The sequence below is a fragment of the Pygoscelis adeliae genome, unplaced genomic scaffold (assembly GCF_000699105.1).
Source record: "Pygoscelis adeliae isolate BGI_AS28 unplaced genomic scaffold, ASM69910v1 Scaffold410, whole genome shotgun sequence".
NCBI classification, from domain to species: Eukaryota; Metazoa; Chordata; class Aves; order Sphenisciformes; family Spheniscidae; genus Pygoscelis; species Pygoscelis adeliae.
In genome coordinates this window covers 2,228,008-2,252,528 of record NW_008823913.1, presented here as the reverse complement: position 1 = coordinate 2,252,528, position 24,521 = coordinate 2,228,008, and the positions used below count along the sequence as shown (strand labels likewise).

The 24,521-nt window shown below is 37.4% G+C and overlaps 1 protein-coding gene across 2 annotated transcripts in view; it reads left to right on the top strand.

Annotated features, from left to right (window-relative positions):
• Positions 1–679: 679 nt before the first annotated feature.
• The window catches only part of TANGO2 (transport and golgi organization 2 homolog (Drosophila)), a 36,857-nt gene continuing 13,015 nt past the window's right edge, over positions 680–24,521 (top strand). The window contains exons 1-5 of one of the 2 annotated variants that reach the window (XM_009318476.1): positions 682–722; positions 8,629–8,750; positions 14,811–14,899; positions 16,838–16,957; positions 17,953–18,067. In XM_009318476.1, coding sequence (XP_009316751.1) covers positions 8,695–8,750; positions 14,811–14,899; positions 16,838–16,957; positions 17,953–18,067 — 380 coding nt within the window. In that variant the 5' untranslated portion in view covers positions 682–722; positions 8,629–8,694. Of the gene's footprint in view, positions 723–8,628; positions 8,751–14,810; positions 14,900–16,837; positions 16,958–17,952; positions 18,068–24,521 lie in introns of both variants that reach the window. The other variant, XM_009318484.1, reaches the window with a different exon arrangement.

Sequence of the window (24,521 nt, the reverse complement as noted above, 5' to 3'; positions counted from 1 at the left end):
AGCGTTCAACCAACGCGTGTTCTTTGGTGACCTGATGGCATTTAATTCTTGCGCTGGTGGTGGCCAGCTGGTTCTTGTGTCACACACGCGAGTTTGATTAAGCGGCCGTTTTGACATACGGTGACCCTCTGATGGCAACCTGTCAAGAAACGGTCACAGAAAGACGCCGAAAACTACTGATGTTTCGGTGTGTAGGTACTGAAGACACTGGGGTTTTTTGAGAGATGTCTTTTGCGATTCTATGAGGCCAGCAGGGCACAGGCTGCTCTGAGGCGGGCGTGAGTCCCAGCTCGCTCTCCACTGTGTATCGTGCTGTTCTTAAAATTCAAAATATGTAACAAAACTTTACTCTTTTTTGGTTAAACTCAATAACTTTTTTTTTGTTGAGTTGTTTTCAGGCTTCCCATAGTTCTTAACAGCAGCTTGACTTAATTGATCCTGGCTATACGGAGATTCAAGTATCTCAGCTCTAACTGAAGCCAATTTGCTTTCTATTTTCATTACGAATACTCAGTTAATATTTTAAATGAAGTGGCTAAAGGGTGGGCTAGTGTTTTTCTCTGTAATTGTTTTGGTATGTTTGGCAATGCTTCAGTGCAGTTATGCACCTCTCTTGTTAACTACTTACACTTGTTCCAGGCCCAGCAGTAGGATGGCTGCCATCACAGCAACTATATTCTTGAAAGTGGAAACAACCAGACATATAGCATACCTGCAGTAAAGTAGGTATGCCTAGACACTGGTGTTGCTCTTCTGAGAGTAATTCCAAGTGAACCTGCTGAATGCTGATAGTGAGCAGCCAAGTTACTCTTGTGGGCATGCTTTTTTAAAGAGCACATTAAAATTACAATTAAATAAATAACTTTGTTGACAGCAGAACTAACAAAATTCTGTTGTCCTTGCCTTATGTCTCCTAGAAGGATTATTTGAACTCAAAGCAATAAGCTTTGACTGAGGCTCTTCTTGTGTTGCAATGTTCGTTTTGTATCTGCTATCTTGAAAGAAATGTATGTGTTTTTTCTTAAGTAAGCGTACTTGCACGACTACTTTCATCTACTTAACTGCTGTGGGTTTGTGTTTTTTCTTGGTCCCTTCTTGCCCCCCAAGTCTGTAGGATGTCTATCACCCCATGGCCCCTCTAAGTTTTGTTCAGGGTAGGTAGTAAGTTCAGAGTTACTATAGATGGGGTGGGAAGGGTGGAAATAAAAACACACTTACATAAGTGATGATTGCAGCCCTTGTGTCACAGGAGGTTAAGCTTAAGAATATAAACCAGACGTACTGGGTCAGGTCAAAGGTCCATATAGACTGGTATTCTTTCTCTGGGAGGGTCTAGAGGAACATCTCTAGGGAAGAACATAAGAACAGAGCAAGTATATATGATTCTTCTAGTAAGTATTTCCTCCAACTACTTGTAACATAGACTTTCTATGAATAAGATATGGAAAACAGATTTTCTTGCCCAAAAAAAGGATTCTTAGCTGCTTCCTCACTGAAGAAAACTGAAGAATTGTGAAAGCTGAAAAAAACAGTCTTTGCCAAAAAGGAGGGAGAAGTCTAGCAAAAGACTCTGGATCTCTAGAACTGTGGCAGAGGAGAACAGTTGCTACCACTCTTGAGAAACTGGGGGAGAGGCTGTCTTGCTCCATCTCTTGCAAATGTTTTTAAAACATGGTGTGCTGAAAGGTGATATTTACTGGTCTTTGTTTCTCTCGGTAGCTGTACAGTAGACTTAATCCATTAAGATGCCAGACAGAGAAACTGGGGAGGTGAAAATAAAATTAGCTTATTAAACTTGGGAATGGCATGCACCTTACATGTTATTTACTGTGTTTTCATAAGTATTCTACTTTGCAGTGCTGTCTCTTGCAATGAAGACTGACTCTTCACCTTGGTAGGGTTACAAACCCTCATTTGGTTACAAATTGTCTTTATACAGAGCAACCTGAAAGGCATCAGATTATGGATCCATCTATTCCCTCTCATCTTTAATGATTAATATTACTACACAGGAGCATGTGCTACACAGGGGAAGTGCAAAAGCAAATCAGTACAATGCTTTTAAAAATGCAGCTGTGAGACGCTTTTTTTTTTGGGGGGGGGAATAGATTACTTTTAAAAACTAATCAAGCATCTCTTATTTTCCATTATTTTAAAGTTCAGTATATATATTAAAAAAAAAAAATCTCATTCCGCTACTGAAAGAAAATGCATCAATTTTTTTCTTTTATGGGCATTTGAGGAGTGTAGTACTCGGTTTCCTTTGCACAAATTCAAAAGAAGTAGTAAAATAGTTTTAGACTCTGCTGACCGCGAGTTATTGTTGTGGTACATAAAACTATCAGAATCCAGTGACTAATGATCTTTAGCTGTCTCTTAGGCTGCACCTGAACAACAGTTTTGGATCAGTTGAGAAGCAATTGAGATTGCTGTGGTAACTGGCATGTTATTTACGATGCTTCATTTGTGAAAACAAAATACATAACAAATGGCTTCATTTTTCAAAGGCTGCTACTGGGAGTTCTTAAGGGTAAAATGGTTTTATGCCAAATTGTGAACTGATTGCTTCTAATCAACCAAATGATGGTAGAACCCTATGAAAAGAGCATACACAATCAATCATGTTTTGGTCTCTTTGATAGTCCCACTAAATGCTACCTTATGCTGGCATGTATCCACTCAGGCTTTTCACAGATCGTTAAAACAAGCAAAACAACACACTGTACTGTCTAACAGAGTACAGTAGCACAGAATAAGAATGTTAGTTACTTTAATGTCATTTCCAAATCAGCAGTGCCATTTGGAGCAGAATGCTTAATTATAGGATGTTTGTAATTCTTGTCAAGCTGGTTTGTGTGTATTAGGTGTAAGTTAGACAGCAAACTAGAAACATATTACAAGAATAGGAGATTGTTGCTATCATTTCATCCTTGATAACTGTTGTCTTATTGACTAGGAATAATCAAACTGGATTTTATAAAAGCTCATTATCCAGAGAGCAGTAAGTCTTCACTGTCTCCACCTTTATAGTAAGTTTGGTTCCCCCCCCCCATTCTGCAGACCTTGTCGTGTTGCATGGTATGCATATTCTGGCTTGTATTGTCTTTAAAAAAAAAAAAACGGAAGACGTGTTGTGCCATGACTTAGCCTTCTTTATTTGAACTCTCTTTTTTTTTTTTAACTAAGCACATTCCTGTGTCTCTAAGGATAGTTCTGAAGCCACATTTTCTGCTGAAATGGAGCTAAAAAGTCACCTTTTGATCAAGCTTTGGACTTGCTGTAGGATCAAGTTGCAAGTGTGGAAGCCAGTGCTGACCTAATCTTTTTCATCTTCTCCTCTCCTTGATGTGTGGGAGACTATAGCTGAATGACGAGAAGGCTATGAGTTGAGCACATCTGCTCTGTAATGGCAGCTCTGCACAATATGCTTGTCTCATCCCCATAGTTGCAGCACCCTCTTTTATGTGAATATGAGCTTGAAAGAATGACACCTGTATGAAGATTTTTTTATTATGTTTATGTACTTATGTCTATCATAGCCTCTCTTCAGTTGTTTTTTCCTGTTAATGTTTGTTAATTGTCTCAAATTTCAGAATATCCAAATTTGAGTCTGACTTAAAATTCTTAAATAAAAATGTATTGTAAGGCTAACATTGAGCCCTGGGTATAAAAAGACAACAGGCGTTGCAAATGCAATGTCAGCTTTGGTCGAAGAAGGTACCAAAATACATTGGTTGCCTCCTTTGCCAATTAAGTATCACTGCTATTTTAGGGGGTAGCTCTGTTTTAGCTGGCTTAAACATTTCTGTCTGAATAACAGAAAAGGTTGGACTGTTTATATAGGACCTATAAACACTTATGCTTGTTTCAAGGCCGGCAGGTGGAGCCCAAGATAAATAATACTGTTTTGATATTTGGAGTTACTAAAAGCACAAATGTAACTTAAAGAACTGTAATAACATCAAGCAGAGTTGATGGGGTGACAGAAAGATACTTCTGTCAAATCAGTAGTACCAAATAATAATGAATATGGATTCTAGAAAGGCATCAAAGTGTTGTAAATATTTGTCCCTCTAGATAATTGTGGCAAGTGTTACAGACTTATTCTGCTGGTGTTTTCTGACTGGCATTTTTTGTGTAAGCTTTACGTTGACCAGTAACTTTGCACAAACAGCTGGACTGAATTGATTATTTGAAGGCAACTCAATAAATCAGCTAATGGAGCCTGAAACCTCTTTATTAAAATAGTAGTCTTATGAGTGATTAATTATCAACAGTTTTTTATTGAGTAATCCATTTAATTATCTGGCAGGATACCTAATGAATACTGGGAACCATATCTCCGTAGTCAGCAAGAGCAGCCAGTGACAGTTCCCCATTAAAACTGTATTTTATATCCCTGCTTTCACCAAGTGCGCTTCTTTGCACTTTCTCAAAAAAAAAAAGTTTTAAGGATTAGCTACCATATTCATGCTGATGCTGTAAATGGGTACCTCTCAACTGTAGATTTGAAGGGGATCTCTTCTGAGTGATGAGTGTTGTTTCTGAAATAGTCTAGCATGGCTTAATATTTATAAATGTCAATCTCAATGCTCACACTGAGGAAAAGGTGAAAAGAATGAAGCTGTCATATTTCTGTCTATACGAAGTAGGGACCACTGAACAGTAGTGTACAGTATTATTCTAGTGTATTGCTTGCTCCATGAACCACTCTGTTAATGCATTTTATTTAATGTGTTTTATGAACATAAGTTTATTTCTGATGGGCAGCCAGTTATATATCCTTGATAGTAGAAGCTGTAGCCCTTTACCTTCTGAAGGACATGCAAAGTTGTAATTACAATTACTAATTACAACAATTACTAAAGCTCTTTGAGATTATCTGACTTATTTTAACAAACATAATCTGTCCATTTTTTTGTGGGCTTCAAGGAAGATTTTGCAACATGAATTCTCAGAGCCATGGTTAGGATCAGTCTTGTGCTGCTGCTGCTTCTTTTGTGAAGACTTTTCCATTACTAATTCAGATCTCTTGGGCATCATCAGTGTGTCACGTGAGTCAGTGGCTAACGCTTAGCTCTGGTGGCTTTTTGGTTTGGAGTAAAAAAGTTTACTTCCCCTGTAGGCTGCAGATTGGGGAGAAAAGGAAAAGGTAAGATAAAACAAAGATTTGAACTGTAAAATTGAAATTTGCATGATTGAAATCACTAGCATGTGATAAATTTGCTTTTTTTGGTAGAAGTGCAACTAGCAGTAGCAGATCTGATAATGTATGTTAGAGTTTGCATGTTCAAAAATGTGACTAACATAAAAGAATGCCTCTTTAAAATGCTATTGCCAGGTTTAGCTTTCTTAACTGCTAATGTTAAATGTGTTTGTTAACAGAAAACTCGTTGCTCTTCCTTTTTGGTGCAGAAACTTATTTGCATCTTTACAGAGTGGCTTATAAACATGGCTCACAACTCTTGTTGTTGAGATCTTGGGGGCCAGGGAGAGGGTGAGCCGTTGTCTGCAGAACTCCACAACTGCAGAACTTGGAACAGGAAGGAGGACGTCTTGCCCAGTGTTGAGCCTGGTGCAGCACAGTTGCCGTTCATTGACATTCCTCCCGCTCCCAATTTTACGTTCAGTCAAGTTGTTGTCAAGGACAGAACGCTGTTTCCATTTATTTATGGAGCTGTCTGTGAGGAGATTGCTTGAGGAACAGAACAGCAGCAATCAGTTGGCTAAAATAAACTTGTGTTCTTAGTTTGACATTTATTGCCATGTTCTAACTGTAATGTTGGGAGTGGGGGTTGAAAGGTCTCATCTGTCCTAATTTGAGTCTCTCATCAGTAATAACTTCAGCAGAAAGATTCACTTTTGGGGGGGGGGGGGGGGTAGAACCAATCCTCCTGGTTGGTTTCTGTGTAGCCTGTGTGCCAAGTTACACAAACAATAACCACTGTGAGATTTGCATTGTTCGGGAAAGAGGGGTAACTGTTATTTGCCCCAACCTTGCTGGAGGCTTGTGTTATATAGGATTGTGCGTCCTTGAGAGGATTATTTGGAAGCCCAGTCTTCCACCGAGGAAAATCTGCCAGACTTGACGATACCCCAAGTTCCTACAGTTAGCCAATGTGTAGTTCATCCACTAGGCTGGTTGGATTGCCGTGTGTATGATAGGGACCTGTTTGGAAAGTGCTGTAGAATGAATAGAAGTGAATAATCTTCATTACTGTGTTCTGGCTGCACAATAAGCATGCTGAAGAACCTGAGTCATGAAGTAACCCATCTTCCATGTCTTCTGGGGACAGAAAAATTACCAAACAGAAAAATAAATGTCTGATGACAAAGGAAGTATCTAGAGGCAGACTATGTTCGGAGGTGGGAGAAGGTCATAAAGCAAGGCAAGAAGATTCTGGACTGAGACAAGACAAGGTTAAACGAACGGTAGCTGTTGCAGAATAAAGAACGATGTAATGTTCCAGAGGAGAAATCATGAGTAGGAAGCCTGCAATTTAAACTCCTTCTGGTAGAAGAAATGGTATCCTGAATAAAGAAACTGAGGTAGGGTATGGCATATAGATACTGCCTGGTTATCTGGACAGCATCAGAAATTTAAAGTAAATAAATATAAAAGGTTTCATAAGTACCTAGAGTTGTGTTATGTTTTAATTATATTATCTGGAAATGGCACTGTGCTCTAGTTCCTGAGGTGTCTGTTGCTCTAGGAAATTTGTGCTCTGTGATTTGAACCATGACTGTAGTTTTGTTTTGCTTCAGTTTCTTTTTAAGAGTTGGAGTGGAAGGTGTGAACAGGTTGGTGTTATTTATGCTTAGTGACATAAAGCAGCTGGGATACAAGATCCTGAGTTTTGTGAAAAGCTAACAAGATCTTTATGTAGAAGATCCAAGTCTTCCAGAACTGGTAGTTTGGTTGTACAAGTCCAGTATGATTGCAGTCTATTGAAAATTCAGCAATAGGAGTCTGAGAAGGGTGATAACACCTTCTTAAGACTGATTAGATTTTCTAAATAAAGCTGACTATGGATCTTTTTAAACACCTGGCTAGTAAATCAGTTATCCAAAATTCAAGTCTGCATCTTCAATTTATGCTTAATTTCTAAACCAGTTATTTTGGGATTGACTTGTTAGAGGTGAAGAAAGCCTACGGTGTGATGTAATTCTGTTTTCTCTGATGCCTTATTGTATAACCTGTTAAACAGAAAATAGTTTGGATAGCTCGGCTGTTGCTTCTCTTAGCTAGTAGACTGTGAAGTCATCTTGGAAGGGGAAATTCCTTTTGTCACAGAACGGAATTTAAAATACTTTGAGATATATACATACACACATTCTCTTGCGCTAATTTTCTTTTGCCTAGGCAAGTGTGTCAGGAGTGTTGCACCTCTGAGTTATTTCATTTCCTGCAACAGAAGAGTCTCTTGGCAGAATATTAGATTGCAAGGCTGAACTTGTTTTGCTGTGACAGCAACAGCAGGCTAGTTGTGGTGCTGAACTGTGACTTACCAGGAGCCAGCAGCTACTGGCAAGCTGTTAATTAAAAAAAATCTGTACAAATGCTGCACTTGTAAGCACTACTTCTGGTAATATGAAATGTAGTCAAGATTATCAATTTCCTGATATCTCTTAAGGTAAATGATGTGGAAATTAAAGAGCAAGAGAGATACTTTTAAATATCTGGAAGTATGGTTAAAAATCCTACTTTTTGTACAGAAGTTGATTCAGTCACTGAATTGTGGTTGTGACTGATCTTAGGGTTGTGGTATTGAATTCTGCCTGTCCCCTTCCCCTCTTTGCCTACCTTGAAAACTTTTGTATGGAAGAAACTCTTAGTAGCAGTAGAACATCGTTATGTGTGGTTCGTTGGTAACATTCTGATAATTGTTTTAGCAGCCACAAAAAGTCAGGATCAGGCTGTGGTTTTATTATCAGGAAAATTTTCATTGGGGCAACACAAAATATTTGAAAGCTGTTACGTGGTTTTGAAATAGAAAGCACACTTGTCATGCCATCTGAGCATGGCCAGAATTTTAAACATACCACAAGCCCTGGAAACTATTAATCAAAATGTACACTCTGGTCCAGTGTATTTTTGTCTGTACCTGATGTTTTTCCTGATGATAAACAATAATACTTTCTCCCGGACTTTAATAATAGCTTGGCCTAAGGTATACTTTGTTTACAGCTTTGGGAGTGTCTTTGATCAGGCTTTTTCCAGTTTCTCCAACAGTTTGAGTCTTATTTTCTCCTTTATTCTAACAGAAGCATTTTGCCTTACTTAAGACACAGGGGAAAAAAAGTAGTGGTACTTTATTGGTAATGAGCAGAAAATTACATAATAGCCTTTCTTTCATGTATTGCTAGTGCTCTAGACTTTGTCAGTATCTTTGTGATGTTTGTTTCTTTCCTAAAAATCTGAATTACCAAGCATAACTTTGAAACAACCACTAGAATAATTTTGGTAGTAAACCATTCATTGAAACAAATCTATTTTGGAAGTCCTGTTTTATTTATTTTTATTGAGAGCTGTTAGTGAGAACATAGCAATCTTTAAGCTTCAACATAGAAGCAAGGTTATCTTTTTATAATTTGCAGTATAATAGATAATCTTTGTTTACTTTGTAGGCTATTACAGAATGACCTTGCACTGAGCCTTTGTGGAAGAAGCAAGATTTAAACATCAGTTCTTCAATGTGCATCCTTCTATTCAAATTTGACCCCCGACCAGTTTCAAAAAATGCATACAGGTAAAGATGGTTCTAATTAAAACAGACTTGTTTCTCTAATTTTTTATACTATTTCATTTTTTAGCCAATGTTTGAATTAGAAACTCAAGTCAGTATTAGGTGTTCAGTTATGCTTTTTTAATGTTTAACTTCATTACTTTCCCCATTGGAGGACTCACTGTAACCTTTTGAGAACCCTTTGTTTTTAGACTGTCAGAAGACCTGGGCTTTGTAATCATGGACCTTTTGCTGGTGGTCTATCATATGGTGTAGGATAAATCCTTTAAATATTATAATCCAGAGTTTGAAAGTCCTGCCTTCTACTTTATCATTTTTAAATGATAAGGGGTATTATGTTTGGGGCATCACAGCTGTAGCAATGAGGTTCAGGAAAAGACACGACTTCTTTCAGTAAGGTAGATATGTTTAGGGCTTTCGGTTTGAAACGAACAATTTGAATTTAGCCTGGAAAGTAACGGGCAGACAGTGGAGCAGAAGTATTGCAGTTACTGACCACTCTGTGTATTAATTTCTCCTCTGTTAATATGTGCTGGTCCAGTCTTGTAAGCCAAGAGACTAATACACTATGAATCCAAAAGGTATGAATACTGAAACTTAACCAGAAGCTACCTAAGCAGGTAACTTTGAATTACCGCTTTGTCCAGTTTCCTCCCAAGGACAGTACCTTCTTGTTCATTGCGTAGTTCGCTGTTCTGTTCCATGTTCCATCATGGCTACCACTGCTCACTCTTCCACTGTGTTTTTGACAGAACTGGCTAGCTTGTGAACAGGTGCAGTTGCTTTTTAAAATATGGGTAGATGAGGTCAAGGTTATTTATGCCTATCGGTTTGCTTTTGGGACAAGGTGTACTTAAAAATCTTCAGTTGCTGTTTGTCCTAAAATTAAGTGCTTACAATTTCAGAAAATGTTGGAAGTCGAATCTCACTGCTTTCAAACTGATTATACTCCTGTATTGATGTAAAACAAGTAGTGCTGTGAACTGGAGAATAAGGAACTTTCAGTAAGTGTCCTAGCCTTCCCCCTCCCCCAAATCTGCCTGCAATTAAAATTTTGTGTAATAAACTAATAGTCATGTGTATGAGATGTTTAGCCGAAAGCTTAAGACAAAACAAGCATCCATGCTTCTAGGTAAGTTTTACTAGATGTGTTGATGTCATACAGTGAGTTTTCCAAACATTAACCTTCCTGTAATAATTTTCTGTCTCATTACAGCCCTTAATTGTAAAAGTTCATATCCAACATAAATATCTTTGAGTATGTTCAGTATGTGATAAAGGATAGCACTTGAGGCCAGTAAGAAGACTGTAGAGTTCTATTGCTTTCTGTATTTATACATACTGTATAGGTTCCGTCTTACTTTGTGGGGTACAAGTATTGGTATCCATCCAGAAACCATCAGAGTCATATGCTCAGTAAATCATTGTGCCTTTCGTTGACTTGTTTTTCTGCCCTTTTGTATTGAGAAGCAGATGCCATTCTACAGAAAAAAAGGAAATGAGAACCGAAATGTCAATTGTCCATAGAGTGCATGCCCCTCTGCATCTGGAATCTGCCTAAAAAGGGGTTTTGTTTATGATGTGACTGGTGCTGAATTAATATATCCATTTATTTGGTCTGACTTTCTTTGTGTTGCTAGTTAGCAAAAGACAGATTCATCAATTTGATGCCTCTTGGGAAAATCCTTTGGATGTAAACTGTAGTTGCTTGCCAAGTGAACTTTCTGCTGTGATCAATATTTAAAAGTAAAACTTACAGTAGTTTGCTTGCTATAAAAAATTGCATCAAGATTGATATTACTGATTTATAGCAGAAAACAACTTGCTATCAGTGTCAAAATAGGAAAACATATTTGAGATGTTTTGGCCCAAATTCGGGAATATTTAAGTGTATTTAACTTTCTTGGTACCTTTTGTTAAGTGATGTCTTGCTCTATACCTCTGAGATAAATTACTCTGAGCCATCTGTTTTGGTAATAAGTGCCAGGCCATAGTGTTCTTGGTGTCAGATTCTAACGTTGTATACATTAGTCCCTTTTTTTTCCTTAACACACCGTAACTAAATCTTTTTGCTTTTCTTTAGTCAGAAGAATGTTGAAATTCTTTCTTCTTAAATTGTTCCTAAGGTTTTTTTCACCTTTGCCTCACCTTTCTGAAGGACGTAGGTCTGAGTATCAGTTGGGAATGGTACCCAGCCCTCCTAATTCTCTGAACAGCCATTAGACCAAGTTAGATCTCTCTATACCAGTCTCTTGCTAAGCGTAATTTTTCCTGACAACTTGTGTGTGTTATACTGTGCTATAGCTCTGTTTATTTCACGGTGAGGTCTTGGAACAGTTTTCCCAACCAAAAGGGGATTCCTGTACCTGCAGACATACTAATTTGTCTGTACACGTTAAAACAGGCATCTACAATTACTTTTCTTACTATCCTCTTACTAAAAGAAAATGTCTAAAATAGGCATTAAAAGTTGAAAAGACAAACTGCATATCATTGGCCATTTTTTTGTAGCCAATAAACTTTCTCAAACTAAAATATGTTCTCCATAACACTTAGAATTTTCCATGCAGGTAGACTTTGGTTTCTAGAGCAGTATATAGGCCAATTTTCACGAGCACCTAATTAAGCAATTTGTATCACCTTTGTGATACACTTCAGAATCTGTCTTCCTGTACCCTTGCAACTTGCTGTTCTACCCTTTTTCCTCTGTGTTCTCTCTACAGGCTGATTTGTAGTAAAGTTTAGTGTGGTGTAACAAGCACTTTACTGTAGTCCATTATTATTGTCAAAGGTAACATGCTGCCTTTACAACTTTCTGAACTATACTGTCTCTGTCTTACAAATAAATAGGTTTCAAACTTCAAAGCTATAATCACAGAGTCTTTTTATGGAACTGAATTACATTGTAGGAAATTGCTTTAATGGAATGATTTCTCATGTTTTCATCTCTCTGCCTCAACTTTAAAATAAATCTTAATACGTAAATCCTAATACAGTTGGATTACTTCAGCTATAAAAATAGCTGAATAGGCTTTTTGCAATTTATTAGAAGATGAGGGTCACTTAATATTGCTTCTTTTCAGTATGATTGTGTGTCATAAGAGTCAAAATGAAGGTGTTTTGATTATAGTGATCCTGTATACTAGCCTTGTGCTAAATTTAGGAGTCTGTGTATTAAACTTGAGATGGGGAATATTCAATTGCACCAGAAAGACTTTGCTTATTTTTAGTATTTAGATACTATAAACAAACTGTGATTTTTGTGTCAAGAATTATTGAAGGCAAAATATAATTGGAGCTTTAGGAAATGAGAAATGCACTTCAGCCAAACTATTTTTTAACAGTAGAGATGTTTATTTAAATAAAAATCTGTAAAAGGAGGATGCACGCTGTAAATGGAGGATGTTCAAGCAAGATGACAGAAATTTGGTAAACCAGCTGAAAGCCTATAGATCCAAGACTAGAATCAGCTAGCAGAAGAGAAATAATGCAAGTTTGAAAGGAAAGATGTTATGATCATTTGGCTTTAGAAAGATAAAAATGTACATAGCTGTGCTCTCCAACAGATGCTTTCTTTGTTGGGCAAAATATTAGCATCTTCCTTATAGAAAGGATGCTATTGAAACATTAGCCTTTTTTATTTTCTCTATAGCTGATTATAATTCTTTATCTGTAGTATTTCTAATGTGCAGCTGGCACCTCATGATCATGTTTTAAAACATTGTGTTAATGAAGAGATGAATTTGCAGGAAAGGTCCAGAAACTTCCAGAAAATAGTACATTTGAATGCTGAGTAAAGTAATGAGATTTCATTGGAATTGATTCTTGTGTGTTGCAGCTTAAAGATAAGAATGAAAATTGTATGGTCTAACTTCAGTTTACAGTAGCAAACTTGGCTTCTGCTGTATAAATGTAATTGACGCGTGGCTGGTAGGAGGAACTGACAGTGAAGAAGATACTGAGGTTATAGGAAACTGGTTAAGAAAATCTGCAGGTTTCTGAAAGATGGCATTTCGTTAAAATTAAATATTAACTAACATAGCTGGAGAGAATAGCAAACACAGTCTTGCAATTGAAATAAAGACAAGTCATGTTATGGGTAATAACGATCAGGACTTTGGAAGCTCTAGCTGTTGGATCGTGGTGTGGTGGAGTTGTGCGCGTGTCTGCAGTCACCTGTTGCCCTGAGTCTCTGGCATATGACTTGCCTAGGGTTACAGTTGTCTGTTGCCCTTTGCTTGCATCAGCCAAATCCATTACCTGCTCTTCAGGTGAGGATATTCTACCAATGAAAAACATTTTTTTTTTTTTTTTAATTCCAAAACAATGATTGAAAAAAGACTGGAAGAGCAGTGTCAAACGAAAGCTCATCTACAGGTTTGAAAATGGCAGTCTGCTGATTCTCAGCATAGAAACCCAGTAACACTTCTAACTCAAGCTTTTATTTATAGATACCCTGCACGTATTTGATGTTGCAATAAGTCATTAAATTTAGTTTCTGATGCTGTCTTCCATTGCTTTTGAATAACAGAAAATGTTAACTTTCTCACTTTCAAAAGATGGATGTGCACAGTCAAATTAGCCTGGACTTTTCTTTCTAGTGTTCCAGTACTAACACTGCTAATGAAACAACTGTAGCATACATTCAGTAAGGTTGTATGGTCTGTAAGGGAGTACACCAAACAAGTTGCTTTGTTTTAACAACTTCTGCTGGTTGAAATGGACAGAGAAAGAGGTTTTGGTTTTCAAAGCCCAAGAACTGAGACTGTTCTAAGTTCCTCTGAAGCTGTCTGGCTGTACTGACTGGCTTGAACTGGTGTTATCGTTGAATTTGACTGGTCTGCACTGCTACCAAGCCTGGAACTTTTGAGGAAGACCTGTCTGATCTTATATATCCGCTGCTTCTTAAATATCATGTTGAACTTGGTCTTTCAAGTCTGCAGGTGCCATTTACGATAATTACCAAACTACAGAGCAGAGGGAATCAGGCAGAGCTAGCAGGAAACAGCAGTGACAGAAAATTCTAATAATATCTGGTGGTGTTTTATATTTGTTTGTTTTCTAAAATTATCAAAATTTAGATGGCACGTGAAGAGCTGCAGCATGCTTTTTGTCAGGACAGCACTTGGTCTTGTGGAGTGATGTGTTTATTTCTAAATATAAACAATGGATTTCAGCCAGCAGTATTTTCCAATTGCATATTATTTTTCATAACTTCTTCCTACCTCCTGATTGTGTAGCCTCCAGGGCTGCTTGTAGTTTCTCTGCTGCAAGGGCTGACTCTCATTAAGGATGCAACTATTTTGTCCTACTGTTCTGGTAGAACTCAGATTATGCAAGCAACTACACATGCAAAAAAAACCCCACAAAACAACAAAAAAGAGGGGAAAAGCCCCACCAAGATACCTCTTGATTGTTACAAAAATCCATGCCTTTTTCCTTTACTTCTCTGCCTCCTTGAGCATGCTGTCATTTCTTCAAACGAATTTCAGTGAGACTGGACCTTTGAGACTATCACAAATTTACCTCTGTTCTGAGTTCTTACAGACAAAAGGATCCGACTTGTATCTTTGAACCACATAAGTAGGGCTTTAGGTGTTGAAGTTAGATTTAAAAAAATACTGTGACTACATGATCCTAAGTAATGATCCGGTAAAAGCATACTCATTCATGCTTCAGACTTTTTTGATGTTACCTATAAATCTGTGGGTTACATTTAAATTTTCTTTAATTAAGCTGTAACTTCACATGCTGAGGAATCTTAAGATTGCTTATGTGATCTTAATTCAAACCCTTGCATTGTAAGTATTATTCTTTGAAAATAATAGCTGCCTCATTCACACAAGATAGGCTTGCTGAATGTCTCAAGACAATGAGAGAGAAGGTTGCTGTCAGATGTCATTCGACCTTTACACTGAGTGATAAAGGTGAGATGGGAGGATAAAGGACGGTTTCATACTTAAAATGAGCTAAAGCTGTGACGAGAATAGGATTCTGTTCCTGCCTGTACTGTGAAGTTCCTATTTGTAAGTAATAGTATCTTTTTCCTCTTGTGTTCTACAGGCTTATTCTAGCAGCTAATAGAGATGAATTTTACCACAGACCATCCAAATCGGCAGATTTTTGGGATAGCAGCAATGAGATCCTTAGTGGTATGTATGTTGTCTTGTTTTGAGTGGTTTTCTTACAATTTATAGGGGAATTACAGCCTGGATTTTTTTGTAATTGGGGTGGTGGTGTTGCATTTCTAATAAGAAATATGCTTCTTCCCTGTACTTCTGGGGAAAACGTCGTAAGTTTGAAAGATGATTTGTAGTATTATCTTGTTTGTGTTTTAATATCTTGTGGGTTTTTTCCCAGTCTTATGTTCATTAACTGATTTCAGTCTGAGCAGTGCAATGGAAATATATCAGATTAATTTGTCCATCACAAACGATTATGTTAGCTTTGTCAGATACACTGAAATGCTTCTTAAAATAGGTGGAACTAGTTATTCCACAGACTCATTGTCTGTAATAGTGACTTGAAATCATTAAACCAAGCCTCATAAAGTGAAAACTTTCTCATTTCTTATTGATTAATAATTTCTAGGCTACAGAATAATTTTAGTTATTGATCCATCAGTTTTATTAGCTTTTGTGTCTACACTTTGCTAAACTGATAGTACAGTCACTCAGCTGTCTGGTTCCCCTTTGTAGGGAATCTATCTGTAGTCATTTGTAAGTATAATCAATGCTTATTCCTTTTCTCAGAAACAGAAATGAAGCTCTGGAAGACAAAGCATTGTTTAAATGCAAGATTTTGACTTTGCAAATACTCTTTGATGCTGTGTGCTATTGTCATTGGCAGGGAGGCCTGTGAGGATAAATTACTCCCACTGCACTGCAACTCCCTTGCTTCTGAAGTTCTGGCTGATGTTTCTGTTTTGTGCCAGACATTCTGGATGCTGCTTCCCCTGCTATATAGCAGTTTAAAACGAACAAAAAACTATCCTGAAGACTGAAGGGCCCTGAATTTTTGTCTTTTATACCCTTGTCAGCTCTGTCCATATTTGGCATAAGAAACTGGTATATTCTCCATCCAGGGGATGTATCTGTGGAGACCCCATGAATGTATGCCTTTGAGTTAATAATGTTATCTTGAAAGCAGCAAGTTGAACCAAAATAAATCAAACTTACTCTTTGTGTGACTTAAAAATGAAAAAAATATTTTGCACTTATAGCTGTTTTTGGAAAACAGGAATTGCTATGTGTTAATCACTGGGCATTGGCTAACAAAGCTGTATGTTTTTCTTTTGTGTGCCTTTCAGTTAAGGTAGAGAACAGTAGTAGAAGTATTGTGTAAAGATGTGATATGGCTAAACTCGATATTGAAGTTTTGGATATTGAAGAAAGAAAGGAGTTTCTGAATAAGGATCCAAAACCTGTTCTTTTGATCTTCTAATTAAAGTTATCTTAAGACATGATGATTCAGAATTAAAAGGTTTCTAACAGTATACATGTTGTATTGAACTTGTTACTGTTTTTCCATTAAATGCTTGCTGGTTAACACGAGCTCATTACAAATAGGTAGTGTTGTTTTTTTTTTAACTTGTACCCTCTTTCAAGAGGTTTGGTTGTGGGCTTCACTTTTGTGGGTCCCCCTCCTCAATGTGAATTACTGTTATCAGAGTCCAAGACTCTTATCAGTTACCTAGCTTACTCTAAATTTTTCTGGTTACTTGTGAATTTAAACTTGCAAATAATATTCATCTTCTGAGATTTGCTTTTGAGCTAACAAGCATTCTGAGCCTACTTAAAGTTTTATATGTAACTTAGCATATAGGCAAAGCTTATAATTTTGCTTTTACATTTAATTTTCTCATTATCTCTCATCTATTATTGCAGTAGCTTGGAAAATACTTGATACTGCAGAATTGAAGGGTGGGTAATTTAAGTGGGCTTACCTCACTTGTCAAGAAAGACTGTCTTGTACCTACTGCATTTTATCCAGCCTGATCAAGGCTTGGGATTTGCATTAAGAAATTCTGATTTAAGCTTGAGATTTTTTTAAAATTAATGTAATAGCCTAACTCTTACTTATTCCATTAGGTCTGGATATGGAGGAAGGAAAAGAAGGTGGGACGTGGCTGGGAATTAGTAAGAAAGGCAAGATGGCAGCCCTGACAAACTATATGCAGCCAAAGATTGATAAAAATGCAAAAGGAAGAGGTATGAAGGAGTAGAAATAGAAAAAGAAGAAAGTGGACAAACAAGCCCTGGTGTCCCAGTAAAATAGTGATGATTACAGTATTAATTTTTTTAACACTGCTTTTTGGACAAATAAAATGGTTATGTGCTATAAACGGAACTTGTGAACTGATTAGTTTGAGTACCTGTGTGGGAAACTTGACTTGGATAATGATATTCTAATCAAGCAGGCAAAAGTAAAACAAGATGTAGTGCCTAGAGCCTGAAGTTACATCCAGACAAGAAATGCAGCACCAACTGTCTTGTCTTGATTAGTAATTCTAATTAACAGTCAGAACAACTAGACAAGCACTGAGATAGATTTAGATTACAATACACTTTTTTAAATGTCTGTTCTTGTTCAAACACCTAAGTCAGGGAAACAATGCAACTTGGATTATGCTGGAGGTTAGTCTAAAAGATTATTGTAGTCCCTTCTCCCCTACACATTGATAAATCAGAGGAGCAGAAATAATAGGAAAAACTATTCTGAAAGGGAGTATCTGTAGGGGTTTTTTTTTAAGTAAAAATATGGTACCGCATTGGGAATATATTGCAATGGCAAAACATGTTATACAGAGAAACAAATGAACCATGTCATTTGTAATTCATTTTAGGGTCATATGTCAGGGAAATGAAGCAAGACAAAGAGTTTGGCAAGGTGGGAGGAGAGGAAAAGCACGTCAGTATAGAACAGTTAGTAAATATGAACTCTCTAGAAATTTTGACTGAAAGCTTTTGACTGAGTTCTTCAGGGTAAAAGTCCAGCTCTTAATGTGAACATGATACAATGTTGTAAGGCTTTTAAAGGCCGGTTTGTTGGTTTGGTTGGAGGTTTTGTGCCCCCTCCACCCCCACCCCCCCGCTGTTATACCCTGTTGGTAACGGGAATCTTGTGTCTTACTGTTTGTTTTACCAAGCCTGTCAGAATAGTGAGTTCACACATACAAGTTACTCTATGTACTTCTCTTTCTTAGGTGCTCTTGTAACAAACTTCTTGACTGCAGATCTGGACAGCTACTCTTACTTGAAGAAAGTTTCAGTAGAAGGACATCTTTACAATGGATTTAATTTATTAGCAGCTGACTTGAAGTAAGTCTACAAAACATCACAGTTCAAATGTCAAAGGGAAAAAGGTAATAGCAGTAATATATATATATATATATATATACACTTCTTAGCATAGAAGTGTAACAATACAGAAGCCTGTCACAAACTAAAGGTAGAGCTATTCTTTTTTGCTAAGTGGCATGTAAGGTCCTAATGTTACTCTAGTCATAATTTCCTTTGTTATTTTTTCATCTTTCAAACACTGGAGAGCTATCTTGTCTTCTAATCATTGCTTCTTGCAAAACTTCTTGTGACTCTTACCTTAATAGGCCATAGTCAAAGCCAAGCCTTTACCCTGAAGGCTATGTGGCTTGTGTTTTGGAGAAAACAAACCTTGGCTCCATAATTTCTCAGAAACCTTTTTTTCTCTGGGAGGTGGCATGCTGTGGCAGAATTAGAACAACTGAAAGCTTTCAAGCTATTATGCCTGTCAGAGTGACTGTATCGTTAATCTTTGCTGAAACATTAAAAAAAAAAAAATCAGCATGTAACAAATAACTTCTTCAAGTTTCTGTAGCTGAAGAAAGGACCTTGGATACTTGATTATAGTCAATGCGGTTGGCACAGTCCTTGCCACTGCACATGCATGTGGGTGCGCACAAGTATATATGCTGATTTTTCTTTGCATTATGCCTGATTCAGAAGAATGGAAATCCAGGGCGAAGTCATCTCCAGGCTATGTATCAATTCTCAGTTAGATGCATACTTTGTGACCATAAGCAGGTATAAATCGCCAAGAGCGTACTGCTGCTTTGGCACGCTTTCTGCAGAAGCATTAATCTTATTAGGCCCTGCACCATCACGTTTTCTTCTTCCACTCAGCTTTTCTGCACGCTTCTGGGAAACCACATATATTTAAAGCAGAAGGTGATAGTGTTTACTGTTTCCAGTGAAAATTTCTAGCACCCTATCACTAACTGGCCTTGTGTTTACATTTTTCACTTTCTGTATTTGAACCACCAGCTGAAGGTGGTCTGACTTAGTCATTTCTTCCCTACTCTGCCACTTCCTTGCAAGTGTTTTGTTGTCTTTTTTTTTTAAGAAAGGCCTTTATTTCAAATTCTGCCAGGCTATTAGTTTTTATTTTTTAATCTGCTATGATATGGTGGGAAAGTGAAATGAAACTTACAGGTGATTGAAGTCTAAAAGGATGAATACGGAAAGGCAGACACGTGCCACCTGTGAAGATACCAGGAGTATATTTCTGCTTTGATGTGCCTGCTTAGAAATAAGCATATAGGTTCTGTTTCCAGAAGTTTAAGCCAGAAGCAGGCTAGGCAATTACAGGGTTTGCTGCTTTTCTGTTATTTTTACTCTCTACTTCACAAAGTTCATTATCCCACCAGAGACTTCTAAAATTTTTCTGTTCCTTAAATTAATTTTTACCATGGTCAGAGGATTTGACTTTTTGTGCTCTCTGCTGCGTGTTGGTGCCTGGCTAGCCTTCATAAATAGGAAGGCGATCAGTAACTGAAAAGATAAGAGAAGAAATAGTCTTAGTATGTTTTCAAGCAAAGATGATATTCAAGGTGTGACCTAGCAAGCAGCAAGTATGTTTTAGTTTCTTTTTTCTAACTTAGGTAAATAGAATAGTCATAATGGCTGCTAGTATAATTATATTAAAGTAGATTTGATTTTACATTTTTTGTTAAGGCAATCATTCATGTGTTGGTTTTGTTTGTTTATTCCTCCATGCTAGGCTGATAAGGAATTGTATGCTCAATTGAATAGTCTTTCTGTGGTGATACAGGTCATAATTCCTTGCTGAGTATCACTGTGAAAGCTGCATGTGTTGATTAACTTCTCCATTTTGACATGTCCTTAGCCTTGGGTACTCTGATGAAATGAAATTCTTGGCAAGCTAATGATGCAGAGCAATTTCTATAAGATATGTAAACTTGTCATTTTAGGAAATTAGAATTATTCCTGAGAGAAATGTAGTATATAAATGGAAGCTACTTTTCTATGTAAATAGAAAATGTTATTGTAGTTGATGCTGTTTTGTTGGGCCATGTTACTGTTCAAAGGAAAGATTGAAGACTATTCTTAACATGTTCTTCTGTTGTGTAGCAAATAGTGATTGTCTCTCTTAGTGGTGTGAAATGGAGAGGAAACTCAAATGGAAAGTGTAAATCAAGTTGGGGAGGGGTATATCTGAGCACAAGATATTGCTGGCTGTAAGCAGCACTTTTAGAGATTTACAGTGTTTGAGTTTTCAGGTACGCATTTCAGGGAAAGACACTTTTATCTTCTCTCTATTATGATGAAAGTATGCTAGATGATACAGGTGCAATGATGTGAGAAGGAAAGCTGGAAACCACCATACGGGTTGTAAAATCTCATTGTTTATTTCCATGGCTTTGTGTGACTCTTATTTTAAACATGCATGGCTTTTGACACTTTTAATATAATCTATTTGCTCTGTGGCATCTCATGATGTCAATTTAAACTCTATTAATTTCTTTTTTTAATAAGAATACTGTGTTGGAAAAAATACTCAGTACTTGTAGTTTTCTAATCCCTTCAGTTTATTGTCTTGCTGTACCTGCTGAGTATGAGAGTCATGAATACTTATCCCATTATGCTAAATGTACTTTTACGTTGAATGTATGGCATATGGCAAACAGTGTCTATTTGGAGTCTTGTGTGGCTGCAAAATTAGCTTCTAAGAAGGCAGTGTTGCTACTCCTCCAGTTTTGACTATCAGTAGGTCTGATTAGAGAGGAACAAGGTTATCAGAGGCTGGATGGTTCTCTAAGAAAATGTCTGCTTGAGATTCAGAGCAGTTTTCCTTCTTTTTCCCTTTGTGGTAATATCTGAAGTAATAGGGAGCTGCTTTTGTTGATGATCGGGACAGCGTTTCTGTCTTGGGGAAACCTGTGTTTATGTCCCACAAATCTAGTTGCTACAGTTGCTCAGAGTTTCATGGGTATCTCAAACTTGTGTTAGGGCTGCTGTGGCAGCATCTCACTTGTGTTCCATGCTGCCAAGCGTGTAATACAGACTGCCCCGAAGGACAAACTGAAGGGACAGCTTCTTGTCACTCTCCCAGCAAGTTTAGAGTCTCTGACAGGTTGTCAGAGCCCATACTGTTTATGTGCAATAAGATCCTGTGTAATAGGAGTGAATCACTTTCACCATGAGGAATAGATGAATTGTCCCTTACAAAAGAAGTCAGCTGGAGGGAGCTGCAGAAAAAGCCCTTTCACATAAGCTTTTCTGCTCTCCCCTGTGACAGGCAGTTTTCAATCCCTCCAGGGGAAATGTAGTAAACTATACCATCACCTGCATTGACTAATTTGGTAATGTATTGAAAATAGAGATTATGTGCTAGAATGTATTCTTCATGTCCTGATCTGGAGAGTGAACTTTGGTTAGTAATAGGTTTTATCCGTGATGTGATGATGGATAGGACTTGAGTTCCAGCTGAAACTGCAGATCCCCAAAATGATGAGGTTGGAGCGTGTGTGTGTGTGGAATAGATATATATTATATAAAATATATGTTTAAAAGTGTTTCTATATATAAATTATATGTAGATATATATATACTGTATATATTCTTTTTAATGTGGAAATCTATAGTTGGTTAGTTATGTAGCAACATCATTGATGAGGTAAAAAAAGCAAACTGAAGAAAAGGTGTTTGGGAGAGGAGTTAACTGAACTGTTGATAGTGCAGGGCCTCATAAGATTAAAACATCTGAACAATGTGACTAGACCAGGTTTTAGAAACATGGGCTGTCTTGTTCAGTATGGTTATCAAGACAGGGCATGTGGGAGGGATTTGATTGCTCCCCAGAGATTAGATTTAGGAGCCTTTCCAGTGAAAAGTGAGATAGGGTCAGACTGCTGGTGTGGAAAGAATGTAGATGGGCAAGTTGTCATGATTGCACTGTAAACTCACTTACATTTCTTCTCATGCATTGCCTGTCCTAACACCACCTTCTGCAGAGTACACCTGTCTTGCTCCTTGTGACTTCCTCATGAAAATGAGGTGTTCAGGTACTTCTCTAACATATTCTGTGCTACCACCTTTGAAATATTTCTGTGTAGATCCTCAGTCATTTGCAAGTCTAATGAGACGGACAGTCCAATGTCAAGAGAAGGATAAAAGCTTCTGAGAAACTTTATTCTATCTCTTCCCTGTGGTGTCAGCTTCTGCCTGGCTCAAAAAATTAGGGCAACACCAAAGCAACGTCTAGACACTACCGACAAAATCAGTAGTGCTTTAAAGCAAACTTTGTATGCTGTGAGTAGCTGGCAGTATTCTTTTCGCCATTTTATTTGATGGTAGGTGGTATATGTACAGAAATGTTTGGGCTTTATAGTTGGTGGTTTGGTGTTTGCTTGGTTGTTTTCAGCTGCAGAACAGAAAGAGTTTTCTGATTAGCTCATGAACATTGAAGAAAAGAAAATTAATCTGTGAACCATGCTACTCAGTTGAAACTACTGTTCAGCATGTCAAGCTGCCAATTTCATCTTTTCTCCTTGCACAAAAAATATGTGCACACATTATTCATAAAACAATCCAATGTCCTTGTTTGTAAAATATTTACCCTGTTAGAAGATTAGAGCTCAGTGCCCAGGGGAGTGACCACTTGGTGATAACCACACCCTGTGGAGCTTTACTGCCTCATTACATTTTTCTTTTCCTTTCTGTCTATATTTTTGTTGAACATGACTTGGAGACACCTTGAAGTTGAAGCAGGGCAGGGGTGCAGAAGGACACTGCTTATATTTAATCAGCATTAAGAAGTAATTCTGGCAAACTCTGCATAGCTTTCATTTGCTGTGAAGCATCTATTACTGCTGAGATTTATGCTGCCTAGAATATTTCCTAGAACATTTATTATTGCTTACATTTTTGACAGAATGATGTATCTAAGAGCATAATTTCTATGTAGTTTTGGTTTCTTCTGTTTCTGCTGTCAGCTGTGGCTGGGATTTAAGAAAGTCTACTGGGTCCTATTGTCATCACTTGTAATTATGCCTTTATTACTTCTCCAGTGAAATTGGTATGTATACTTGTGAAGCTGGGAGGGAAGAGAATCTGAGTCCAGGCCAGGATTTTGAGGCTATTGCTCTGATCAAGCTTATGGTGATTTTTTTTTTGTCTTGGCTTCTACCTTGATGTTCAGTACTGAGTATCTGTAAACAGTAGAAAGAGAACAGGCAGAGCCAAATGATTAAAGAAAGAGTAGCTGACTGGCACACTGAACTAAATTTTGGAAGTATCCCCATTTCGGAAGTCTCTTGGAAGGCTTCAGTCTTCTTTTGACAGAAGACAGCAGCAGTGTTGCAGTGGAGGTAAGTGTAATAGAAAACATACATCTGGGGGAATGTGGAATGTAGAAACAATAAGATACAGATGTCCTGAATTAATGACCCTGCAGTTTGTATGTATTCCCCATCTTTTTGTTAAACTCCAGGGGATCTTGTTACTGAATTTGTCGGTCATGAGAATCTCAGAACAGATGCTAGATGAGAATATTCTTTCACATAAAAAGCCATTGCTAAAGGAAGTTAGTAGTGCCTACTTATTCAGCATGTGGTCTCATTTATGACAGGACTTGTCTTACAGCTGTGTTCAAGGGCTTGCTTGGGCCATTTGTCTACCTTTCCATCTAAAACTCTTTTGAGACTTCAGGTGATAACAATTGCTCTGATCTTTTCTCTTCATATACCTTCTACAACAGATACAGGTTGGACAATTTGAAAAGACAGTATTTAATGCACCAATATAGTTTGTGTAATTGCTGGTGTCTTAACTGAAAAAAACCCTATAATGACCTTCATGATTTTTCTTTATTTGCTTAATACATAAAATGCTTGTGGTATATTTATAATTGCTACTGTAGTTTTAACTTTAATGACCCAAGTGTTAATGTTAAAATAGGCCATTAGCAGCCAACTTCTTTTAACTGTGGTTTATTTGTTCTTCATGTGCTTAGTCATTGTCTGTATTGTATTAATTCCAACTGAATTTTATTTATGGATTATATTGTTTCAAAGTACTACTTCTTGCTTTTGAGATACCCTGTAAATAGTTTGCTCCATGAAACACACCAATTCAGCAACTTCAGGTGACCTAAAATACTTTACTCACACATTGCTTTTTCTGTGTCCCTGTTCATGGAAAATGCAGCGTGCCAGTATACTCTTATGAGTATATGACTTCTTGTATCCTAGCATGTGACTGGGACCAAGAAGTCAGGCTGGTCTATTAATGACAGGTCAGCTCAATGCTGCTCTTTTTTAGCTGCCAAGGGATTCTGTCTAGTATTAGTACTAACTGTGTGCCAATTCTAAATGTACCATCGGAACCAGGCTTGTAGGAAGGTGTCTAACCCCAGCTGGGATAGACATGCATCATACATGTTAACATCACTTTATGCTAACCACTAACTGGCCATACAGATAACATAAAGAATGCC